This window comes from Camellia sinensis, chromosome 13 (assembly GCF_055761805.1).
Source record: "Camellia sinensis isolate YWXY chromosome 13, ASM5576180v1, whole genome shotgun sequence".
In the NCBI taxonomy this organism is placed as follows: Eukaryota; Viridiplantae; Streptophyta; class Magnoliopsida; order Ericales; family Theaceae; genus Camellia; species Camellia sinensis.
The window spans coordinates 104,758,709-104,780,944 of NC_138973.1; the positions used below are offsets into that span (position 1 = coordinate 104,758,709).

Below are 22,236 nucleotides of genomic sequence, written 5' to 3' on the forward strand. Positions count from 1 at the left end.
TAAGTGGGAGGGCCCAGAGTATGATGGTTGCTTTTAGTGCCTTTATAAAGACTCAGACCACTTGGGTGCTAAATGTGCAATTCTGAGTTAGTGCAGAACATGCAAAGAAGAAATAGGTGTGCCATCATGTTTAGAGAGATGAGGTTGGTGTGGTTGTGGGTAATGTTGGTTTTGGCTAGTGAGTGCTATGGGTGTTTGAAGCATGAGAGGATTGCTCTTCTGCAACTAAAAGATTCCATTGACCACCAAAATCGCAACGACATGTTTGCAAGGCCGGTTTGGAAGGGTGAAGCAACTACTGACTGCTGTGAATGGGAAAGAGTCAAGTGCAGCACTACAACAGGGCGAGTGATCCAACTCTCACTCAATCTTACTGTTCGTATGGGAGCTTGGTATCTGAATGCCTCCATGTTTCTTCCATTTGAAGAACTTGAAAGTCTCGACTTATCAGAGAATAGTTTAGCGGGTTGGCTTGAGAATGAAGGTTTTTTTTATTACTAGAATAGCAACCAAACAAGTCTACTCTATTGTTTTCTTTTTGACAATATTTCCAGAAATCGCGTTGTGGCCTATGCTATGATATACATTATTGACTGTTTTACAGGTTTTGAGAAGTTGGGTGAATTAACATCTCTAAAGTCCCTAAATCTGTCTTTTAATCTTTTTGAGGGAACTATTCATATTAATGGTGAGTTTAAAGTCTATTTCTCTCCATTCTTTAACTAAGAGTTTGAAGAATTCAAAAATAAGCAGGCTTATTTGGTTTCCAACTAGTTAATACTTTTATTTTCCTGACTTGAGACCAGATCTTAAAGGTTTGAATAACTTGGAGCAGCTTGATATTAGCCATAATTGGTTTGATGGTCTCACAACACACTCAGGTATGATAACAAAACCACTTCAATATCAAGAAAATAATGAACCAAAAAAAAATGTAGATGCTCTGGTTTCAAAAATACATTTTTTAGTCTATTTTTTAGGACAAATGCAATAAATTAAATAAATTATAATTATATACATGAAATGACATACAAAATAAATAGTTTAAATAATCAAAATAGGACTTGTGATGGATCCGGGTAACACCCTTCCGTGCCCAACCCAAAATTAAAAACAGCCTACTTGGATGGCGGTTGAATTAATGATTCTAATGAATTAGTTTTTTTTTTTTTTTTTTTTTGAAAATAAAGTTTGTTTATTTTATTTATTTATTTATTTGATGATGGTAAAGTTTGTTTTTTAAACACTCGATCTTTATGATTTATGATTTATCGGTCCATCACCTGGTTTATCTCATTTGCCACTTGTCATACTATGCAACATTTGTTGAACAACTGAAATGGACTCATTGGCGCAAAAATGTTAGGGTCCCAAAAAAAAAATTATTAAAAATTTTACATAATATTTTCACAATTATGAGCCGCAATGATAGATGTTTTGGCTTGTAATAAAAAGATTTCAACAGGCCACACAATTTTATATGAAATTTCAATAGAAAATTTATGTTTGTAGATTACTGTCCTTTAAAATTGAGTTTTAAACAAACTACCTATTTTTGTTATTATATTCTTAATAAAATGGAATACATGTCAATTTTACATGTTGTTTTAGTCTTGAGGATGGTGGTGACTTGAAATGGAAATTGATTTTTGTAGGTGTTGAAAGACTGTCTGTGTTAGGCAAGCTGGAGCTACTTACATTGGATTGGAATTCATTCAATTATACCATCCTACCATGCCTTGGTGTGCTCTCATCACTCAAGACTTTATCCCTAAGTGGAAACAGTTTGAATGGATCAATTGATGTAGGAGGTAAGTCCAGTATAAAATGTTTCACCTATTCACAACTAAAACAACCTTTCCAGCATCAATATGGACAATCTTTGCAGCATGAATGTGAATTTTATGAGCCATGCTTATTGGACAAATTATAACATAGGATTGGGATTATCAATCTATGGAATTCACAATGTTTAGTTGTAATTTTTATTATTCAGATTAGATTTCAATGGACATTTTATTCAACAAAATTGGTGGATTTTTTAATCCTATAACTAATAATACAAAATAAACAAATAATTGGTATTATATATTTCAATATTTATTGCAAAACAAATGTGAAAAAGAGAAAATTATTTATCTTACTAATCTAATTGAATAACCAATCTTTCACTGATTCCATGAATTGTTAATCCTCTCACTATTATTTATTCTAATCAAACAAAGCCTATGTGTTGTTGGAAGAGTCGGATAATGGCTTAAAATACTACGTGATTCAATATCATATAATATTCTGAAATTATTAAATAATTATTAATTATTTAGTTTTATGATAGTCGGACTCGACATAGAAAAACCATAGCACCAAAAGAGTAAATGCTCCAAGGTTGAGATTGTTACTATTTTAGTTTCTAATGTATGGAGTTTGTGTGATTTTGATTCTCTATTTGAATTGTATTTGTTTAGTTTCCGGTGTATAAAAATTATTTTGATTTCATCCTCCAACCGAATTCCATTTATAGACACCATTAAATTTAAGGGTAAATATAGAAATTAAATTAAAATTTCACTATTTTAGTTCCTAAAATAACATATTTGTGTTATTTTGGTTCTTAATATATAAATCATGGCAATTTAGTATTTAAAGCATCTAAATATATAAAAATAAATAGTCTGCCAAATTTATAAACAAGTGTTAGTTACCTTTCTATTCTCTAAGATTTTGTTTGTTTGCATGTAAAATATTTTCTTACAAAATATTTTCTTAAATTTTTGGTGTTCGGTTACGTATAATTGGGTAAACTATTTTTGGATAAATTATACCACTAATCTTTTAGTTTGAGTGAAGTATTACTTTAATTCCTATAGTTTAATTTAAATAATTTGAATCATATACTTTCAATTTTATTTTACTAAAGTTTGCCCACTTGACTTTCGTACGGAATGTCATTGAAAGTGAAAATTACAATGTGACTCAAAAACAAAAACAATAGGAAGAAAAACACTTATGTAGATTGGTCTTTGAGATTTGTATCAATTCAATCTTTAATATATAAAAAAATATTTCGATTTGATCCCCAACCTAATTACATTTGGAGCTACGATTGGATTGGAATTCATCAATAATAATATCCTACCATCTTTTGGTGTGCTCTCATCACTCAAGACTTTATCCCTATCTGCAAACCATTTGACTGGATCAATTGATATAGGAGGTAAGTCCAATATAAAACTCTTCACATATTCACAACCAAAGGCAATCATTCAAGCTTCAAAATTGAATCAGTAACCACATGAACAAGTGCACAATATCCATGCGTTCTATGTTAAGGAAGGTATAAGATATTAGATTCAGTAAATATATTTTGTTAGTGAGAGATCTGCCTTTTGTGAAATAGTTTGATAAAAAGTCCAATCGTTTGTTTTGAAGGGCATTTTGTTTTCAATTTTACCCTTTAATTTATCTGTGGACTTTTTTTATCTGTTGACTTTCGTTGACTATCTGTTCAAATTTTTTTCCTATCCGATCAAAAAAATTTCCAATCTGTTCAAAAATTTTCCCTATCTATTCAATTTTTTTACCCAATCTGTTTAATTTTTTAACGTTTTCAATTCAAATTTCCCTTATCTACTTAAATATTTGTCCAAAAAAAATAATATTTGTCCAAATTTATTATAAGTTAAATTCTATCTGTTTAATCTTTTTTATCTTTATTTGTTCATCAACAACAACAATCATCCAAAAAAATATTCAATCTGTTTAACAAAAAAAAAATGATCTGTTGAATTCAACAGACCTAGATCAGAGACCCATGGAAGAGGGGGATGAGCAAGATCTGAGCCTTTTTGAATAGATTTGTTCAATCTTCATCTCTAGCCGTCAGAAAACCTAGAATCCCCTATCTCTTTGTGATACCTCTTCACAGCCACTGTCCCTCCTCCAGCCATAACGTTTCCAAAACAAACACAATCTGTAAACACCAAATGAGAGAGAGGAAGAGAGAGAGAGAGAGAGGGAGATGGCAAAAAATCTAAAAATTTCCCTAACTTCTTCTGAAAAGAACTACCGGAGTATTTCTTACTTCATTCAATTTCAAGCAAAAATTCCAATAAATCAACTGATTTACACTTCTAGTTGTAATCGTGCCAAAAAAATCCACTGACAGATAAATTCCAACCATTTTCATCAACAAAAACCTTTATACCACACCAAGCTTCCAAATTTTTATCCCATTCAGCTTGTAATCATATTTTCGCCGCATATTAAGTGTAATCAAAAGCTTATTCGAACTTTGAACTTAAAAAACTATTTCATTAGCTATCAATTGGCAACTGAATGAGTACTTCAAATATATATCAAACACAATTCCCAACCTTTAATGCACAAATCTTCAAATTGAAGAGAGAAAAGTATATGTACCTCGAATGAGATTGATGTTCACTTCACGAACAAGAATCACAATAGCAGTACGGGAATGAGGATCGAAGAGCCGGCGTAGTGGTTGAGAGAGGCGAGTGAGATCCGCAGGGAACATTGGCGAGATTGTACTGGATAAGGCGGTAGATGTGAGAATGCGAGACGAGAAAGCCATGCGAAATGACCTCTGTTTTTCAATCTGAGGCTTTTGAACAAATCTAAGCTTACTTGGCCCTCAGATCCGATGGGTCATATACTTTACGATGAGGTCGCGAGTTGTCTACGGCGGTAACTACGACGGTGACACAAAAGGGTGGTGCGGCGGTAGCTAGGGTTTGGGAAGTTTTGGACTTGAGTTTTTTTTTTTTCACAAAAAGACAAACTTTTTGTAAAACCAAAAAAAACACATCCAAACAAAATATCACATCAAACCCCATAATCATTTCATTTTTTTTCTCACAAACATCACATTCAACCACCAAAAAATCCAACTATCTTTCCAAATACCAAAAAAAAATTCTCTAATAATATCCTACAACTAAAAAAATCTACATAAAAACCTACTTCTCAAACATCCACATAGAAAGAGAGAATATATATATATATATATATAGAGAGAGAGAGAGAGAGAAGAGATGAGGTTTGTTTAACCAAACACGGTCGACGGCAGCAGAGGGGAGTCGAGGGGGCGGTGTGTGAGCTCGATCTAGGGTCCAGCAGGGGATATATATGTACAAGTGTAGTTTAGCAATTTGGCAGAACCTTATCTTTATAGACATAATGTTTTAACGGCTGGATGTTGGACAAAGAAAATAAAATTTTAGATTTTTGGAACCAAATGTCCAAAAAATTATTAGATTGTGTTAAATTATCATGTGACGTTTTTTTATGCAGTATTCTTAACGATATGAAATTACAAAATACATTCTGAGAGGATAATTTATATGAAAATTGGGCCGAGTTGGGTAATGGGCCGTTATGGGCCACAGTGCGAAGGGCTGAGTGAAAAGGCCATGAAGTTACTCCGACCTAAGAAAGGTGTAAAGTTAGTCCGACCCAAGAGAGGTGTAAAGTTACTCCGGTCCCAAGGAGGTTAGCTCGGTCACCATACTAAAACTTATACTGGTTTTGGCACAGTATGGTTAGCTCAGTCTAAACCTTGCTAAAAGTTAGCTCGGTTTAGACTTACCACGGTTTGTACAGGAGGAACTGAGGTAAGGGCAGTAAAAGGACAAACCGAACTAAGGATAGTTCGGTCTATTCTACGGCTAAGCATAGCCATGCGTACCTCAGCCACATTGGAGTCCGACCATGGTAAAACCATCTCACTTGGTTTAAAACAGTGAGGGGGGATAGGCATTATCTTTCAAGAGTATGAATCCTAGGAGGACTCTACATGGAGGAGTAAGAGTCCTACTTGGATTGTGCCACACGGAACCTATAAAAGCTCACAAACATCACCTATGGAGAGGTAACCCAACTTTGATTCTTGAATACACAGAGCTTTTGTCTACTTGTCTATTTTGCTGAGTTAGGCATCGGAGGGGTTTCCGGCGCACACCCGCCGGCTAGCTCACGTTTGTGTTTTCAGGAAGTAAAGCAATAACGTTTGGAGGAACGCGGACTTGATCAACAGGATTATACGAGAAGATTTATTTCTTTCCCGTACAATTGGTGCCGTCTGTGGGAATTCAGACAAGAACAAAACCTCTTGATCAAGCTTTTCCTCTTTAGAAGCAATGGCGCACAACGAAGATTTGCCGCAGTCCGCCATCGACGGACAAACACCAGAGGGGGTGCAAGACGCAAAGGCCTACCTTCTATCCCTCCCATTGCGGACTTAGAGCCACAGCGACAAAATCCCAAGAGGGATATAAAGGGGAGGAGGCGGACTAACAGCCCCCGTCACTCTCATTCACGAAGTCCTAACAGACGAAGGCGGATGATTGATCCTCAAGTTCTGGAGGACCACGTGAAGGAGCAAGATGAATTAATAAGGAAGATGGCGGCGGACATGGAGGCCATGAAGTGCCAGATGAAGGGAAAATGAGTGGCGACAGGAGAGGGACGCAAAAGCAAGACGCCCCCTCGCCGCTCAGAAGACCGTGGAAGGCATTCCACACCATCACAAACAGAGAGTAGAAGCCTCAGGACAGGTGATATGCAATCCAGAACCTCCAGAACTCGTTTCTCCAGGTTTGAGAGAACGAGATCATTGAGGTCTTACACTGAGGGAAGTACCTATTGACCATCGCACTCACAACAGACATCATCCAGGCAGACGGAGTTGCCAAGATCATCCGATTTGCGGATTATGCTGGAAAAAAAGGCACGATGGAAGGAGGATAATAGGGCGTGCAACCCTCACAGGGTATCTGTCCTTCAGCGGTTGGCTCCTCGGACACATGGAAGCGTCGAGGTCGGAATGCCGTTGCCACGCCCTGCCTACGAACCAACGGACAAAGCATTAGCAAGGCTGCAGACCTCGCTGTTCATTCCGGCAATAGAAAACATGTCCCTCCCTTTAGGTTTCCTTCAACCCAAATTCACCACGTACGAGGGGGAGACGGACCCCTACATACACCTAAGCCACTTCTGCCAGGTTATGGCGGTATATCGACGAAACGAGGCTTTGATGTGCATCTTCTTCCCTTCAAGCCTTGGTGACCTAGGCTTGACTTGGTTCGAAAAACTTCCAGAAGGCAGCATAGCCTCCTGGGCACAATTGGCGGAGGCGTTCATCACAAGGTTAAGAACGAACACCAAAACCCCGGTAGAGATTGACCAGTTACTCTCCATCGACATGGGCGAAAAGGAGACACTAAGATCCTACAATAGTCGCTACTGGGAGACATTCAACCAGATTGGGGATTGTCCCACCAATCTCGCCATTGCACAGTACAAAAGAGTCCTTCCAGTCAGAAACAGACTAAGGGACTCAATCACCATGACACCGCCCCTCACCATAGAGGCCTTGATGGAAAAAGTGCATCAGCACATCAGGGTGGAAGAGGATGGCGCCCGTGCTAAGGCAAAATCTAGCATGACCACAGTACCAGATAAAAAGACCGCGACAAAGGTCAACGCGGTAGAACGTCCGAACAAAAACGGACGAGGCAGGCGAGACAACGGAGAGGACCAGGATAAAAGATGGTTGAGAATCCGCAATGCCATAACCACGGTATTCAAGAAACCGATCTGTCGGATTTTGAGCGAAATACGCAATGAGCCTTTCGTCAGATGGCCAGCTAAGCTAGGAGAAGCACAGAAAGACTACAACGAAAGATCGCGATGCACCTTCCACAAAGAAAAGGGGCACCGCACCGAAAATTGTATGCCATTGAGACAGCATCTGGAGGAGTTGGTGGCAGCCGGTCACCTGGATAAATACATTGAAGGAGGGACGCAACCAGCCTCCCAAGAACACAATAACCCCAATGGAATGCCAATTGACGCCCCACCTCAAGGTATGATCAATGTGATACATGGAGTATTCGAACCTGAGCGTGTATGCGAGCTCAGAGGATCAATCAGGAAGGCTGAGCACTTAAGGGAGGTACTAAGTGCCCAACCTACCATCAAAAAGGGGAGAACGGAGGCCACGAACGTGATGTCTTTTTCAGACAAGGACTTGGAGAGAATATATTGCCCTCACAATGATGCACTAGTCGTCACCCTGCGCATCAAGGACTACGACGTCAAACGAATTCTGATAGACCAAGGTAGCTCGTGTGAGATAATGTACTACGACACCTTCAAACAACTGAAATTGGAGGACAAAGACCTGGCACCAGTTGTATCCCCCCTGATCGGATTCAACTCAATGCCAGAATGGCCAGTCGGCAAAATTATCCTGCTAGTCAGGGCAAGAAGCGTGACAAAACAAGTGAAATTTTGGGTGTTGAAGGTACCTTCCACTTACAACATAATCTTGGGAAGAACATGACTCCATGCCATGAAATCAGTAGCGTCATCCTATCATCAAGTAATGCGGTTCCCTAACGGAGCCGGAGTAATTGAAGAGGTATTTGGAGACCAGATTATGTCCAAGCAATGCTTTCTCACGGTTAATGGCAGCCGCGCTGCCAAGGGATATGTTCATTCGATGGAAGAACCTGAAAGCAATGAACTATTCGCAGATGTCGGCAAAGCAACTGACCAAAAAGCGGTGGAAGACTTGGTAAAGGTAGGAATAGATGATAAGAACCCGGATAAGTTCTTTTTGCTCGGTTCGTCGTTGTCCAGCACTGAGAGATTAGAGGTCTTGGAATTCCTAACCTCTAACATCGAAGTGTTCGCCTGGACACCATACGACATGCCAGGCATCGATCCAAACTTCATCTGTCACCAACTCAATGTCCACCCATCTGCCAGACCAATCATTCAGCGCACTCGCAGATCGGCGCTTCACCACGCCGAGATAGTGGCGGAAGAAGTGGGAAATCTGCTAGAAGCAGGAGCTATCAGAGAGGTGCACTACCCCAGATGGATTTCCAACACAGTCGTAGTGCCAAAGAAGAATGGCAAATGGCGTGTCTGCGTCGATTACAAGACAGTCAACAAAGCATGCCCAAAGGACAGCTTTCCCCTACCACGGATAGATCAACTGGTAGACCTAACGGCGGGGCACAACCGACTTAGCTTTCTAGATGCGTACAGAGGACAGCTTTCGCCATGTACGAACCAGACCAGGAGGTCATGTCCTTTACAACTCCAAGAGGACTGTATTGCTACAAGGTGATGCCCTTTGGCCCAAAGAATACAGAGGCAACATTCCAACGGATGGTCACCAAGATGTTTGAACCATTGTTAGGCAAAACAATGGAAGCTTACATCGACGACGTGGTGGTCAAGAGCAAGGATAAGAACGACCATCTAAGGGACTTAGGTGAGATGTTCCAGATTCTGAAGAGGCACAAGTTGTGCCTTAATGCATCTAAGTGCGCGTTCGGAGTAGGATCTGGCAAATTCCTAGGCTTCTTGGTGACCAACCAGGGTATAGAGGCAGACCCCTCCCAGATCAAAGCTATTCAGGATCTGAAGAGGCCTAACTCAATAAAAGAAGTGCAGCATCTCACCGGCATGGCAGCTGCACTCAACCGATTCATTAGCCGGTCGTCAGACAGACTACGACCATTTTTTCAAGCGTTAAAAGCCAAGTTCGAGTGGGACGAAGAATGCGACCGCGCTCTGGAAAGCTTGAAAGAATACATGTCTTCTCCACCACTGCTGGTCACCCCAATACCTGGAGAAGAACTCTTCTTGTACTTGGCGGTCTCTCAGCACGTAATTAGCGCAGTGTTGGTCCGTGCGGAAAGAATCCAACATCTGCTCATCTAGTATGTCAGCAAGACATTGCTAGGTGCCGAAACAAGGTATTTTCCACTAAAAACGCTGGCCTTAGCCTTAATGATGGCGTCAAGGAAGTTGTCGCACTACTTTCACGCCCACACCATTGTTGTCCTTACAACTTTCCCATTAAAAGCTCTGTTTGAAAGAGCAAACTTTTCTGGGAGAATCTTGAAGTGGGCAGTAGAGTTCGGACAATTCGACATCAAGTTCCAACCCAGAATCGCGATAAAGGCCCAAGCTTTGGTAGACTTTGTCGCAGAATTTATCCCAGGAAGTCATCATATCTGCCCAGTCGACCTGACTAACACAACCAAACTGGGGATAGAAGTTGACGCCGGAATAGCGCAACCCCTGGTGCAGTATACTCAGTCAGACCCCATGGCAGACCAGAGTAAAGACAGCAAGGAAGAAGCAAACCAAGCTACACCGAGCCAAGACTCACCAACAAATAAAGACTTGGAACAATCAGATAGCGAGGGGCAGACAGCAAGCTTGGACCTTGAAGAAAACACTAGCAACATTCTTGACCCCACGACATCATCTGACCCCTCCACTTGCTGGAAGTTGTTCGTTGGAGAGATGTGGAAGCTCTTTGTGGATGGAACATCCAACCGGCATGGCGCAGGACTTGGCATAGTCCTCATCTCTCCAGACGGCCTGGTTGTGGAGCAAGCAATCAACCTTGGCTTCCCAGCATCAAACAACGAAGCGGAGTATGAAGCACTTCTTGCTGGACTCAAATCAGCATTCTACATGAAGGCCACCGAACTAATGGTCTACAGCGACTCACAGCTGGTGGTAAACCAAATTTCTGGCAACTATGAAGCAAAGGATTACAAGATGGCCAAGTACCAAGAATTGGTCAGAACAAAGATCAAGAAATTTGAAGTAGTAAGGATAGAACAGATTGGCAGGGAGGAAAACAGCAGAGCAGACGAACTAGCAGGCTTTGCATCAATGGCAGATACATTCATCCCTCACCCACTACTAATTGACTACCTACCAAGACCAAGCATTGAGGACCCCGAAGTAGAAGAGGTATGTTGAGCCGAACTAGGCCCCTCATGGATGGATCCCATCATACTGTTCTTAAAAGACGGCGTCTTACCGGAAGAAAAGAAAGAAGCCAACAAAATTAGAGCAAAGTCGCAGCGATTTTGGCTCTCCCCATCTATGGCATTGTACAAAAAGTCATTCTCAGGACCTTATCTAAAGTGTGTCCACCCCAACAAAGTAGAAGCATTCTTGTTCGAAATACACGAAGGGGTGTGCGGAAGCCACCAAGGAGGAAGATCGTTAGCTTACAGAGCCATTTCACAAGGATACTAGTGGCCAAACATGCAGGCAGAATCGGAGAAGTATGTGAAGAAGCGCAAGAAATGTCAAAAGTTCGCACACCAAATACATCAGCCGGCCAGAGAACTCCTACCATTAACCAGCCTATGGCCCTTTGCAATGTGGGGCTTGGACATAGTAGGACCACTTCCAACAGCGCCCGGAAACAGGAAGTTCTTTCTCGCAGCAACAGACTACTTCACAAAGTGGGTGGAAGCAGAAGCATTGGCATTAATCAAGGAAAAAGATGTGAAGAAGTTCGTCTGGCAGAATATCATTACTCGATTCGGCATACCTAAAGCCCTAATATCAGACAACGGCACCCAGTTTGATGGCAGAATCTTTACAGGCTTTTGTGAAGAATACAAGATAGAGTTCTACAATTCTACACCGGCATATCCTCAAGCAAATAGTCAAGCAGAAGCATCAAACAAGGTTGTCTTGGATGGACTGAAGAAAAGGTTAGAGAAGGCAAAAGGCAAGTGGGCGGAGGAACTTCCTCATGTTTTATGGGCTTACCGCACCACACCTCGACGATTAACATGAGAAACACCATCTCCTTAGCCTACGGCATGGAAGCAGTAATCCCACTGGAAGTTGGCCTCCCCACAATTAGAAGCGAAAATTTTGATCCAGACTTGAATGGAGAAGCCATAGTATTGGAGCTCGACCTCGTCGAAGAAAGAAGAGAAAGAGCACTGGTTCACATTGCCTCATACCAACAAGAGTTATCCAGGAAATACAACAAAACAGTGCATCCAAGGCAATTCAAGATCGGAGATTGGGTGTTGCGCAAAGTGATGGGAAACACCTTGGTACCAGGAGATAGCAAGTTAGGGCCTAATTGGGAAGGACCTTACAAAGTGGTCGGATTAGCTGGCAAAGGGGCATACCACCTGGAAGATGAGGACGGCAAAGCCATTCCTAGGCCATGGAATACTGCCAATCTCAAACTATTTTATTTTTAGTTTTTTTTTACGAATATGTGTAATTTTCTTTTTTCTCAATAAAACAAAGTCGATTCTTTTCAGCATAGTTGTTTTTTGTAAGAGATTGTATTAGTGAGTTAGGGACATCAAAAGCAAGGTTGGCCGAAAAAACCAACACCCCTCCTAAGCCCAGGATAAGGATCCAGGCTGCAGGACGTTTGGTCGGAACAACCAAACACTTTACTCTAGGATTGACAGGAAAAACCAATCTAGAGATTGGCTGGAAAAACCAACACCCCTCCTAAGCCCAGGATAAGGATCCAGGCTGCAGGACGTTTGGTCGGAACAACCAAACACTTTACTCTAGGATTGGCAGGAAAAACCAATCTAGAGGTTGGCTGGAAAAACCAACACTCCTCCTAAGCCCAGGATAAGAATCCAGCCTGCAGGACGTTTGGTTAGAACAACCAAACACTTTACTCTAGGTTGGCTAGAAAAACCAATCTAGAGGTTGGCTGGAAAAACCAACACCCCTCCTAAGTCCAGGATAAGGATCCAGGCTGCAGGACGTTTGGTCGGAATAACCAAACATTTTATTCTAACTTGGTAGGAATAACCAATTTAGAGGTTGGTTGGATTAAACCAACTCTTAGTACTCTTTAGCCAAAGTAAGGACATCGGCTAAAGAGTTGTTGGCTGGACTAAACCAACTCTTAGTACTCTTTAGCCGAAGTAAGGACATCGGCTAAAGAGTGATTGGCTGGATTAAACCAACTCTTAGTACTCTTTAGCTGAAGTAAGGACATCGGTTAAAGAGTGGTTGGCTGGAAAAAACTAACTTAGAGGTTGGCTGGATTAAACTCTTATTACTCTTCAGCCGAAGTAAGGGTATAGGCTGAAGAGTGGTTGACTGGATTAAGCCAACTCTTAGTACTCTTCAGCCGAAGTAAGTATATCGGCTAAAGAGTGGTTGGCTAGTAAGCTCAGTCAGATTGCTCAGCTAAGACCGGAATAAAGTATCTCGGCCAAAAAATAATGCGTTTCGTTCAAGTTGCAGTTAGAAAGCAAGTACAAACAGGAAAGTAAACCGAGATAACAGTTGGAGCAAAAGAATTCATTAAAAAACTCATTACAAGTGCAAGCATACAGATCAAACCGGAATAAGTGTTGAATACAAAAGATGATTTTCATTGATCAAATTCAAAGCAAATACAACGAAGGGGCCTCAGCCCGGTTACAAGACCAAAAGGGAAGAAGAAAATACTGAAAACAAGCAACAAGAAAAGAAAGTACAGAATCAGTTGAACAGATCATCAAGATCAGCATCAATGTCAACACGAAGACCGGTTTCAGACGGTAGATCGATTGCGGTTGGGAGCTCGGTGTCTATTGGAAGCACGGTTTCAGTCGTCAGGTCTTCAACCGTTGGCTCCAACCGAGCTGATTGATCGTTGGCTTGATCATTGACGACCGGGGTATTATTGGTCTCGGTATCTTCATCATCATCTGAACCTTGTAGAAACTATTGTTGAACGGATGCAGCGTACTCCGCCAATGAGCTCGGTATGAAGTACTGAGGAGGATTGTAGACCTCGGTCTCAAGTTTACAACCGAGCTGCACCACGGCTGCCCTCCAACAGCATTTGAAGAACAAATCCTTAGCTGCCTCACATTGTTGCATGTAAAGGGCCTCCCCCTCCTTGAAACCTGCAGCATTTTCATCATGCACCTTCTTAGTTAGCTCGGCAATCTCTGCATTTTTTTTTTCTTCAAGCTTGACTAGCTCACGAAGGTACTTATCCTTCATCACGGTCAGTGCCTTCTGTTTGTCAGCATTAGCCGAGGTAACTAGTTCGGTCAGACGAGCTACCTCGGTCTCTAGCTCGACTGTCCTCTGTTGGGAGTCTTTTAGCTCGGTGGTTTTTGCTTGAACTTCGGCCATGGCTTGCCTTGCTGTTTTACGAAGCTCCAACACACGCTTGTGTGCAATTTGACTCTTTTGCATGGCCTGAAAAAGAATACAAAGAAACTAATGACAAAACCGAACAGGAAGTTGGAAAAATTAGAGAGACAAGAAGAGCTACTGACCCGGATCATTGATTTTGTTGCCGACCGGATGGCCTTGAGCTCGGTCAACTACTTGTGATGCTTCATGTTAGGGGGCAGACATACGCTCTTAGCCAGGTTGAAGGCCAGCCTATGGTCTTTGTCAGCCACCACAGAGCCAGTATCACAAATAGCACGGTTTTGGAAAGTCATTCTTGGAGACCATTTGGAGGAGCTAGCTCGGTTGGCACACTCTAGTTGCGGACTTGGTGGAGGGCTTAGTGGAAGACTGACTTCATCTTCATCAGCAAGGTGTTGCTCGGTTTGGGTAGTCCGGGCGCGCTTGCTTGGGCGTGATGAAGAGGGTTGTTGAGATGGGAGGGCCACCACGGTTTCCTGAATTTGGTTCGATGGTGGTACCTCGGCTCGATTTGTTTCAGTAAGAAGGGCCCTTACTCTGTTCCTTTTGGCCATCTCTTGTTCAGCAGTCAAACGAACGAGATTGATCTGGGGCAAAGTGGGGTCCGGTTCAGGGGCGTCCTCTAGCAAAAAGTCTGTTACTCTGGCTTTGCGTCGACTGCTATATCGGTATGTCGGCTCAAAATCCAGAAGCTTGGCCCAACTTCTTTCAGGGTATCGAAGTGCGGCGCGAAGTGTGTCTAGGTTGGGGTAACTGTATAATGACTTAGGGAGGGCTGAATCTGCATAAAGAAGACAACTGTTAGTTCAGTTCAGAAATAGGAAACCGAAATAAAAGAGAAGCAGTCAAAGAAATCGAAGTAATTATACCGGGGGTTCCTTTCTTCCAATTTATACTACGGCCAGGGATCTGGGCTTGGTGATCTTCAAAATTCCCAGATACCCAGAAGAAGTCATCATCGTTCAAGTCTTTATCCGGTGTGTCCTTTATTATTTTCTCTCGGCGGCGACGTATTCTAAGATAATAAACCCAGCCATCTTCTTTCGAGCCTATAGAGTATTGATGGAAGATCTCGGCTAGACCGAGGTTAATACCAGCACAACGGTTTAGTTCGGCCATACCATTTATTATACGGTATGAGTTTGTGGAAAGCTGGGTTGGGCAAATTCTGGTTTGCCTAAGGAATTCACAAAGCAAGGGTTGAACAGGAAATCTTAGTCCGGTTTCTACTATGGACAGAAGGGTGAAGGGTACAAAGCGTTGGTTCCCCCATGGAGTAATATCTTGCTTGGCTAAGGTAAGGTGGACATCGTCAGGGATGTTGTACTCCCTTCGAAATTCGGCCAAACCACCAGGTGTCTCTACTAAAAATCTATACTTCCCCATTTATGTCTTAAGTTATAAATAAATTAAAGCCGAGTGTTAGATCGGTCGAAGATTGTGCTGAGTAGCTCGGTTGAGCGCTCAAAGGAGTGCCTGGGCAACCTAAGTCTGCAAAAGTGAAAAAAAGAGAACAAAGGTGTTAAGCACAGACCGTTGGACCGTGCTAAAGAGAAATAAAGGCAAGATACATCAAGTCCTAGCCCGGCTATGTGAAACGCTACGTGTCTTAGCTCGGTTTGTGCAAAGTGCTTTGTTATTCCAGTTTAGGCAAGGTACTCAATAGTTCGGTATGTTCAAAGGCATTTGTTATCTCGGTTTGCGCAAGGATTTGTTAGCCCGATTGAGCTTCTAGGGGCAGCTTTCTTAGTTCGGTCTAAAAATTAAGAATGCTGGTTTAGCCCCGAGACGTAGCTCGGTCGGAATTAAGGTTTCCCAATACACTATTGTACAACCCTAGTCCGGTTCATTAGCTCGGTTAAGGAGAGTATTGTACTTTGGCTTATTGAGACTAATGGGGTATCATGAAGTATTAGTTCGGTTGGATAGTCTGCCTAATTCAGCTTTAACTACAAACAACTTTCTAGTCCGGTTGCATCATGATTTTGGATCGAAAACTAGTGTTCTACAGGATATTACATGTATTCGAGTGTTCTATTGCTAAGTTTTTCCAGAAATATACAAATCAAGTAGAAAGAAAGTGTTTCGCAAAAACACAAACCTAAAGCTGTAGATTAAATAAATGCGAAAAACAAGGAAAGCAAGGCAGGTTTGAGTAGCTTACCAGGACAAGAGAAGATGAGAGAAACGGCAGCAAAACCACGAAGCTTCTTCGAATACAGATCAAAGAACTCAGCAAGCTCAGAAGCTCAGGAACGAGAGGGAGAGAAGAGGAAGTAAATAGTGTAGTGCTTGATCCAAATGAAGAGTTTTTGTTTTGATACAAAGGGACAAAGGCGGGAACTGTTCAAATTACACGAGGTACGAGGGCGCGTGACAGCTGCCTTTAGCCAATTAGAGCGTGCCACGTGTCATTGAAATGAGAATCGATTCAGTTGCTGTGATTGAAGGGATGTTTTGACCAGACAAGCTGAGCCCGGTATGGAATTTAGTCCGGCAGAAGAGCTTAAGAGTTTTAGCTCGGCTGGAAAGACTAAAGGGGTTTAGTTCGGCTGAAAAGGCTGAAACTTTTTTTAGCTCGGCTGGGGACAGGTAATCCCTATCATGCTGCGCAGATGGAATGAAGGGGCAATTGAGAGGGTAATTTATATGAAAATTGGGCCGAGCTGGGTAATGGGCCGTTATGGGCCACAGTGTGAAGGGCTGAGTAAAAAGGCCATGAAGTTACTCCGGCCCAAGAGAGGTGTAAAGTTACTCCGGCCCAAGAGAGGTGTAAAGTTACTCCGGTCCCAAGGAGGTTAGCTCGGTCACCATACTAAAACTTATACCGGTTTTGGCGCAGTATGGTTAGCTCGGTCTAAACCTTGTTAAAAGTTAGCTCGGTTTAGACTTACCACGGTTTGTACAGGAGGAACTGAGGTAAGGGCAGTAAAAGGACGAACCGAACTAAGGATAGTTCGGTCTGTTCTACGGCTAAGCATAGCCATGCGTACCTTGGCCACATTGGAGTCCGATCATGGTAAAACCATCTCACTTGGTTTAAACAGTGAGGGGGTGTTGAAGGATAGGCATTATCTTTCAGGAGTATGAATCCTAGGAGGACTCTACATGGAGGAATCCTAGGAGGACTCTACATGGAGGAGTAAGAGCCCTACTTGGATTGTGCCACACGGAACCTATAAAAACTCACAAACATCACCTATGGAGAGATAACCCAACTTTGATTCCTGAATACACAGAACTTTTGTCTACTTGTCTATTTTGCTGACTTAGGCATCGGAGGGGTTTCCGGTGCACACCCACCGGCTAGCTCACGTTTGTGTTTTCAGGAAGTAAAGCGACGACGTTTGGAAGAACGCGGACTTGATCAACAGGATTATATGAGAAGATTTATTTCTTTCCCGTACACATTCGATAAATTAGTTCTTATCTCCTATAATTACGTAACAAATATAAAGTTAACATGGCCTCATCTGAGCTTGTAAAAGTTCGAACGGCTTCTTCGGTGAAGATTTCCGTTAATATTTCTGATTACTCAATCAATGATTTCATCTTTTATTTGGAAGGAATTAAAGCCACCAAGGCCAGGGTCTTTTCTTTGGTCTGGGTCCAGAGATGATTGGGTTTAATTGGAGATACAACATAGTCGGGAGTACTTTGCCGGCTATGATGCAATTTACCAAGCCATAATTTTGTAAAATATTTTAATCATCAATAAAATTTGGAGAATTTATATACAAATTTTAATTTATAAACTTATATTTTATTAAATTATAATTAAAAAATTTTGAACTTTCAAATCTTATTAAATTTTCAATAATCGAAGTTACCATTTAAACAATGATTGTTCATCATTTATAATTATTTATAAAGGAACATGAAAAATTGACATTTATTTTGATTTTCAAAACTTTAAAATATCAACTTTCAAATTGAAAAAAAAAAATTTAAAAATGTTAAGTGCAAAAAAAAAAAACTAATTTTTTTTTTTTATAAAAAAACTAATTTTTTTTTTATAAAAAAATTGAGAAAATTGAATTTTTTTTTTTTTGGTGCAAAACTGAAAATTATGTGTCTATAAAGGAGTATGATGATAGAACATTGATGTGCAAAACTATTAAAAAAAAAAAACTAAATAATAATATTCTCAGTTTTAAAACTGAAAGAACTGTTAATATTCTTGGTTTTATTGAATAGTTGACTCAAACCAATAAGTAGAAAAGTAAAAACGTTTAATCTCATTAATTTTTTTTTTTTTTATCAGTTAGTGAAACAATTACCTAAAACATAATTCTCATAATTCTCATAATATTTTTGCAATGATACATTATTTGAATAATATTTGTAGTGGTCAAGTAATGATTCAAATTTACAGGTTTAGATGGATTGAAACACATACAACACTTGTATTTGGATTATTCATCTATTGACAAGAGCTTTCTCTATAACGTTGGAGTAATGTCTTCCCTAAGGGTGTTGACATTGCGTGGAATTCGATTTAATGGGAGCCTACCTGACCAAGGTATTCACGCTATTAATTCTTGCGGAAATTACCCTTTGCCTCTTTTATATTTAGTCATTTTTTCATTTTGATCTTTGGTTTTATTTTTTTCTCATTTTGACCTTTTATGTTTCAAATTTTTTTCACTTTACTCCAAGAGATAACTTCTATTTAAATTTAGATAAAAAAATGTCACAATAACTATTACATAATATAAAAAAAGTTAATTACTTAAAAGTTCTATTTACAAATATTATGGTAACTCAGGTTCTATCTAAGATTTTTTAAATCAATAAGTCCTATTTAATAAAACTAAGAATATTATCAGTTTTTTCTAATTTTTAAAACTAAGAACCTTATCAATTTTGTATAGTAATATCTCAGATAATTGTTTCACTAACTGAGGAAAAAAAAAACAGAGCATGAGATTAAATGTTTTTACTCTTCTACTTATGGTTTGATTCAACTATCTAATAAAACTAAAAACATTATCAGTTTCCCAGTTTTGCACCAATGCTCCATCATCATGCTCCTTTATAGACACAAAATTTTTAGTTTTGTACCCCAAAAAAATAATAATTCAATTTTTTCAAAATTTTGTTTTTTTTTTTTTGCACATAATTTTTTTTTTTTTTAGTTTTTTCAATTTGAAAGTTGATGTTTTAAAGTTTTGAAAATCAAAATAAATGTCAAGTCATTATGTTCCTTTATAGATAATCATAAATTATGAACAATCATTGTTTGAAAGGCAATTCTGACTATTAAAAATTTGATGGGATTTGAAAATCCAAAATATCTTAGTTATGACTTAATGAAATGTAAATTCATAGACTAGGACTTGTGGGTAAATGCCCCTATAAAAAATATGTTATTATATTGCATTTTAAATTTATGTTAGATCTGTGAGTCATATATAATAAAATATTTTTATGTCATGTAACTATCAATATGTCATTTTCTGTCTAATTTTTAACATAAATTAGCTTTAGGAATAAAGTGGGAAAAACTTGAAATACGAAAAGTCAAAGTGGGAAAAAAATGAACTTGAAAAGCCAAAGTAAAAAAAGTGACTAAACATGAAGGGGCAATGTGTAATTTACCCATTAATTTTTTTACCTTCAATTAACTAATTTCCATACAGAAAAATGTCCAAGCTAAGCATCACTTTTTTCTTTTTTACAGGTTGGTCTAAACTTTCTTACTTGCAAGAGTTAGATCTCAGTGAGAATGGTTTTAATGGAACGCTTCCCTCATGTTTTGGAGACTTAACATCAATCCGATTATTAGACCTCTCCTTAAATCAATTCACCGGAAATATTGCCTTGTCTCCGCTTACTAATCTCACAACAATTGAATTCCTTTTCCTTTCCTATAATAATTTCGAGATCCCACCCTCATTTGTCTCATTTTTTAACCATTCAAAGCTTAAGGTACTTTTAGGTGACAACAACAGATTGGGTGACCAAATTGAGTCTCAGACATGGACTCCTAGGTTCCAATTGCAAGTTTTCAGTTTGTCAAATTGTGGATCAAACAAGCCTGGTATGAAACTTCCACAATTTCTCTTTTACCAATATGACTTGAGAATAGTTGATCTATCAAACAACACATTGGTTGGAACGTTCCCAGTTTGGTTGTTAAAAAACAATACACGATTAGAAGTTCTTACTCTGAGAAAAGGACACCTCAAAGGGCCTTTTCTATTGCCATCTTGTCCCAGTCCCTTTGTTTTTTCAATTGATATTTCTGACAATCATCTTGAGGGCCAAATTCCCACAAACATAGGCTTGATCTTTCCCAATTTGAGGCATTTAAACATGTCTACAAATCTATTTGAGGGATACATTACTATTTTTTCAGGAGATATGCACTCCTTAGAGGTTTTAGACTTGTCTAACAATAATTTGTCAGGACAGATACCAGAGCATTTGACAATTAGATTCCCCTACTTAGGGTTCTTGAAACTGTCAAACAATAATTTGTCTGGCCTAATGCCTCTTTTCTCATTTGCGAATTCAACCTCATTACAATACTTATATTTGGACAATAATCATTTTGATCATTTTGAGGGCAAAATTCCAAATAACATGTCTTTTTTCCCTAATTTAGTTGCAATTGGGATTAGCAACAACCACATGTCTGGAAAGCTTCCGAGATGGATAGAGAACATGCCTCATTTGACTGCAATTAACATGTTCTCAAATCATTTGGAAGGACATATTCCAATAGAGTTATGCAAACTTGATAGCCTTGAGTTTTTAGACCTTTCTGATAACAACCTGTCTGGTTCTATACCATCTTGCTTCAATAGATTGAACATGAGACATGTCCACTTGAATCAAAACAAGCTAAGAGGTTCGTTGAGATTTTCATTTTACAACAGTTCTTCTTTGGTTACATTAGATGTTAGTGATAACAACCTAAGTGGAACCATTCCGAGCTGGATCGAAAACCTTTTTGAGTTGAGCATTCTTTGCTTAAAACTTAATAATTTTGAAGGTGAAATTCCAGTTCAATTATGCCAGTTGAAACGGTTGAGCATATTGGATCTTTCTCAAAATAACTTCTCTGGTCCCATACCTCGTTGCTTCATTGACATACCTTTTGAGACAGACCATACAAAATCTTCTGTACAAACTAATTCGTGGTGGAATGGTGTTTTTTATTCAATATGGGAATATGTGAAGGGGTCAAGGTTACGCGATCACTATGATATGTTGGATGATCGTTTTCGATTTTTGGATTTCCAACAACAAGTGGGGTTCACAACAAAGTATGGATTTTATTCATATAAAGGCAAAACTCTCGACTACATGTCAGGAGTTGATCTCTCTTGCAACCACTTAACAGGGAAAATCCCAATTGAAGTTGGAAAGTTGAGCAACATCCATGCACTAAACTTATCCCATAACGATCTAACCGGATCAATCCCAACAACATTCTCACATCTGAGGCAGATAGAAAGCTTGGATCTCTCTTACAATAACTTGAATGGAAAAATCCCACAATTGATTGAATTAAGCAACTTGGAAGTCTTCAGTGTTGCATACAACAATTTATCAGGTCCGACCCCAGAACGGAAAGCTCAGTTTGCAACTTTTGAAGAAAGTAGCTACGAGGGAAATTCTCTTCTTTGTGGACTTCCCTTAAAAACCAACTGCCTTGGAACTGTTCCAACATCAACAATGCCGAAAGTGCTGGATGGAGAGGTAGAATATGATGGTTTCATAGATATGGAGGTTTTCTATGTCAGCTTTCTAGTCTCTTATATTATCGTGTTGATGGGGATCGTTGCAGTTTTGTTCATAAATCCTCATTGGCGACGGGCTTGGTTTCACCTCATTGAAGTTTGCATGACCACTTGGTACTATTTTGTTTTGGACAATTTCGTGAAGTTTTTGAGCAACAGAAGTGTGTAATCTTCTCGTTTTAGATGTAAGTCTTGTATTCGAATCTAAGGAAATGAAAACGTCTTAGATATCCATTCTAATCTATGTCACTATGTTTCTTCTCAAATAAAACCAAAACAAAAAGTATTTTATTGTATAATTTAAATTGTGGAATAATTTTTTTATTATTATTAAATTAGGTTTAGACAATTATTGATTTGTATAATTATTTTCAATTGTAACACATGAATAAAAATTAAAAACTTTAAAGACTAAATAAACGAAATTAATAATTTAAGAATAAAGTAATAGATTATAAATAATTTACGATATAATAGTATAATTAGT

At 39.4% G+C, this 22,236-nt stretch overlaps 1 protein-coding gene across 2 annotated transcripts; it reads left to right on the forward strand.

Annotated features, from left to right (window-relative positions):
* The first annotated feature begins 49 nt into the window (after positions 1-49).
* Positions 50-22,005, forward strand: LOC114324096 (cuscuta receptor 1). Of its 2 annotated transcripts, XM_082903088.1 has the most exons (6): positions 51-484; positions 605-688; positions 807-881; positions 1,656-1,811; positions 18,374-18,520; positions 19,682-22,004. In XM_082903088.1, exons 1-6 carry the CDS (start codon positions 73-75, stop codon positions 21,916-21,918), a joined length of 3,111 nt encoding a protein of 1,036 aa, XP_082759214.1. In that variant the 5' UTR covers positions 51-72; the 3' UTR covers positions 21,919-22,004. The 2 variants fall into 2 exon arrangements, with proteins under 2 accessions (XP_082759215.1, XP_082759214.1); XM_082903089.1 differs by lacking the exon at positions 18,374-18,520 and having other exon boundaries at positions 50-484; positions 19,682-22,005.
* The last annotated feature ends 231 nt before the right edge of the window (positions 22,006-22,236 follow it).

Coding starts and splice junctions, on each gene's coding strand:
- LOC114324096 (XM_082903088.1), top strand. CDS start 73: ATGTGCAATTCTGAGTTAGTGCAGAACATGCAAAGAAGAAATAGGTGT. Junction 689..806: donor GGGAACTATTCATATTAATG/GTGAGTTTAAAG, acceptor ACTTGAGACCAG/ATCTTAAAGGTTTGAATAAC. Junction 882..1,655: donor TGGTCTCACAACACACTCAG/GTATGATAACAA, acceptor TGATTTTTGTAG/GTGTTGAAAGACTGTCTGTG.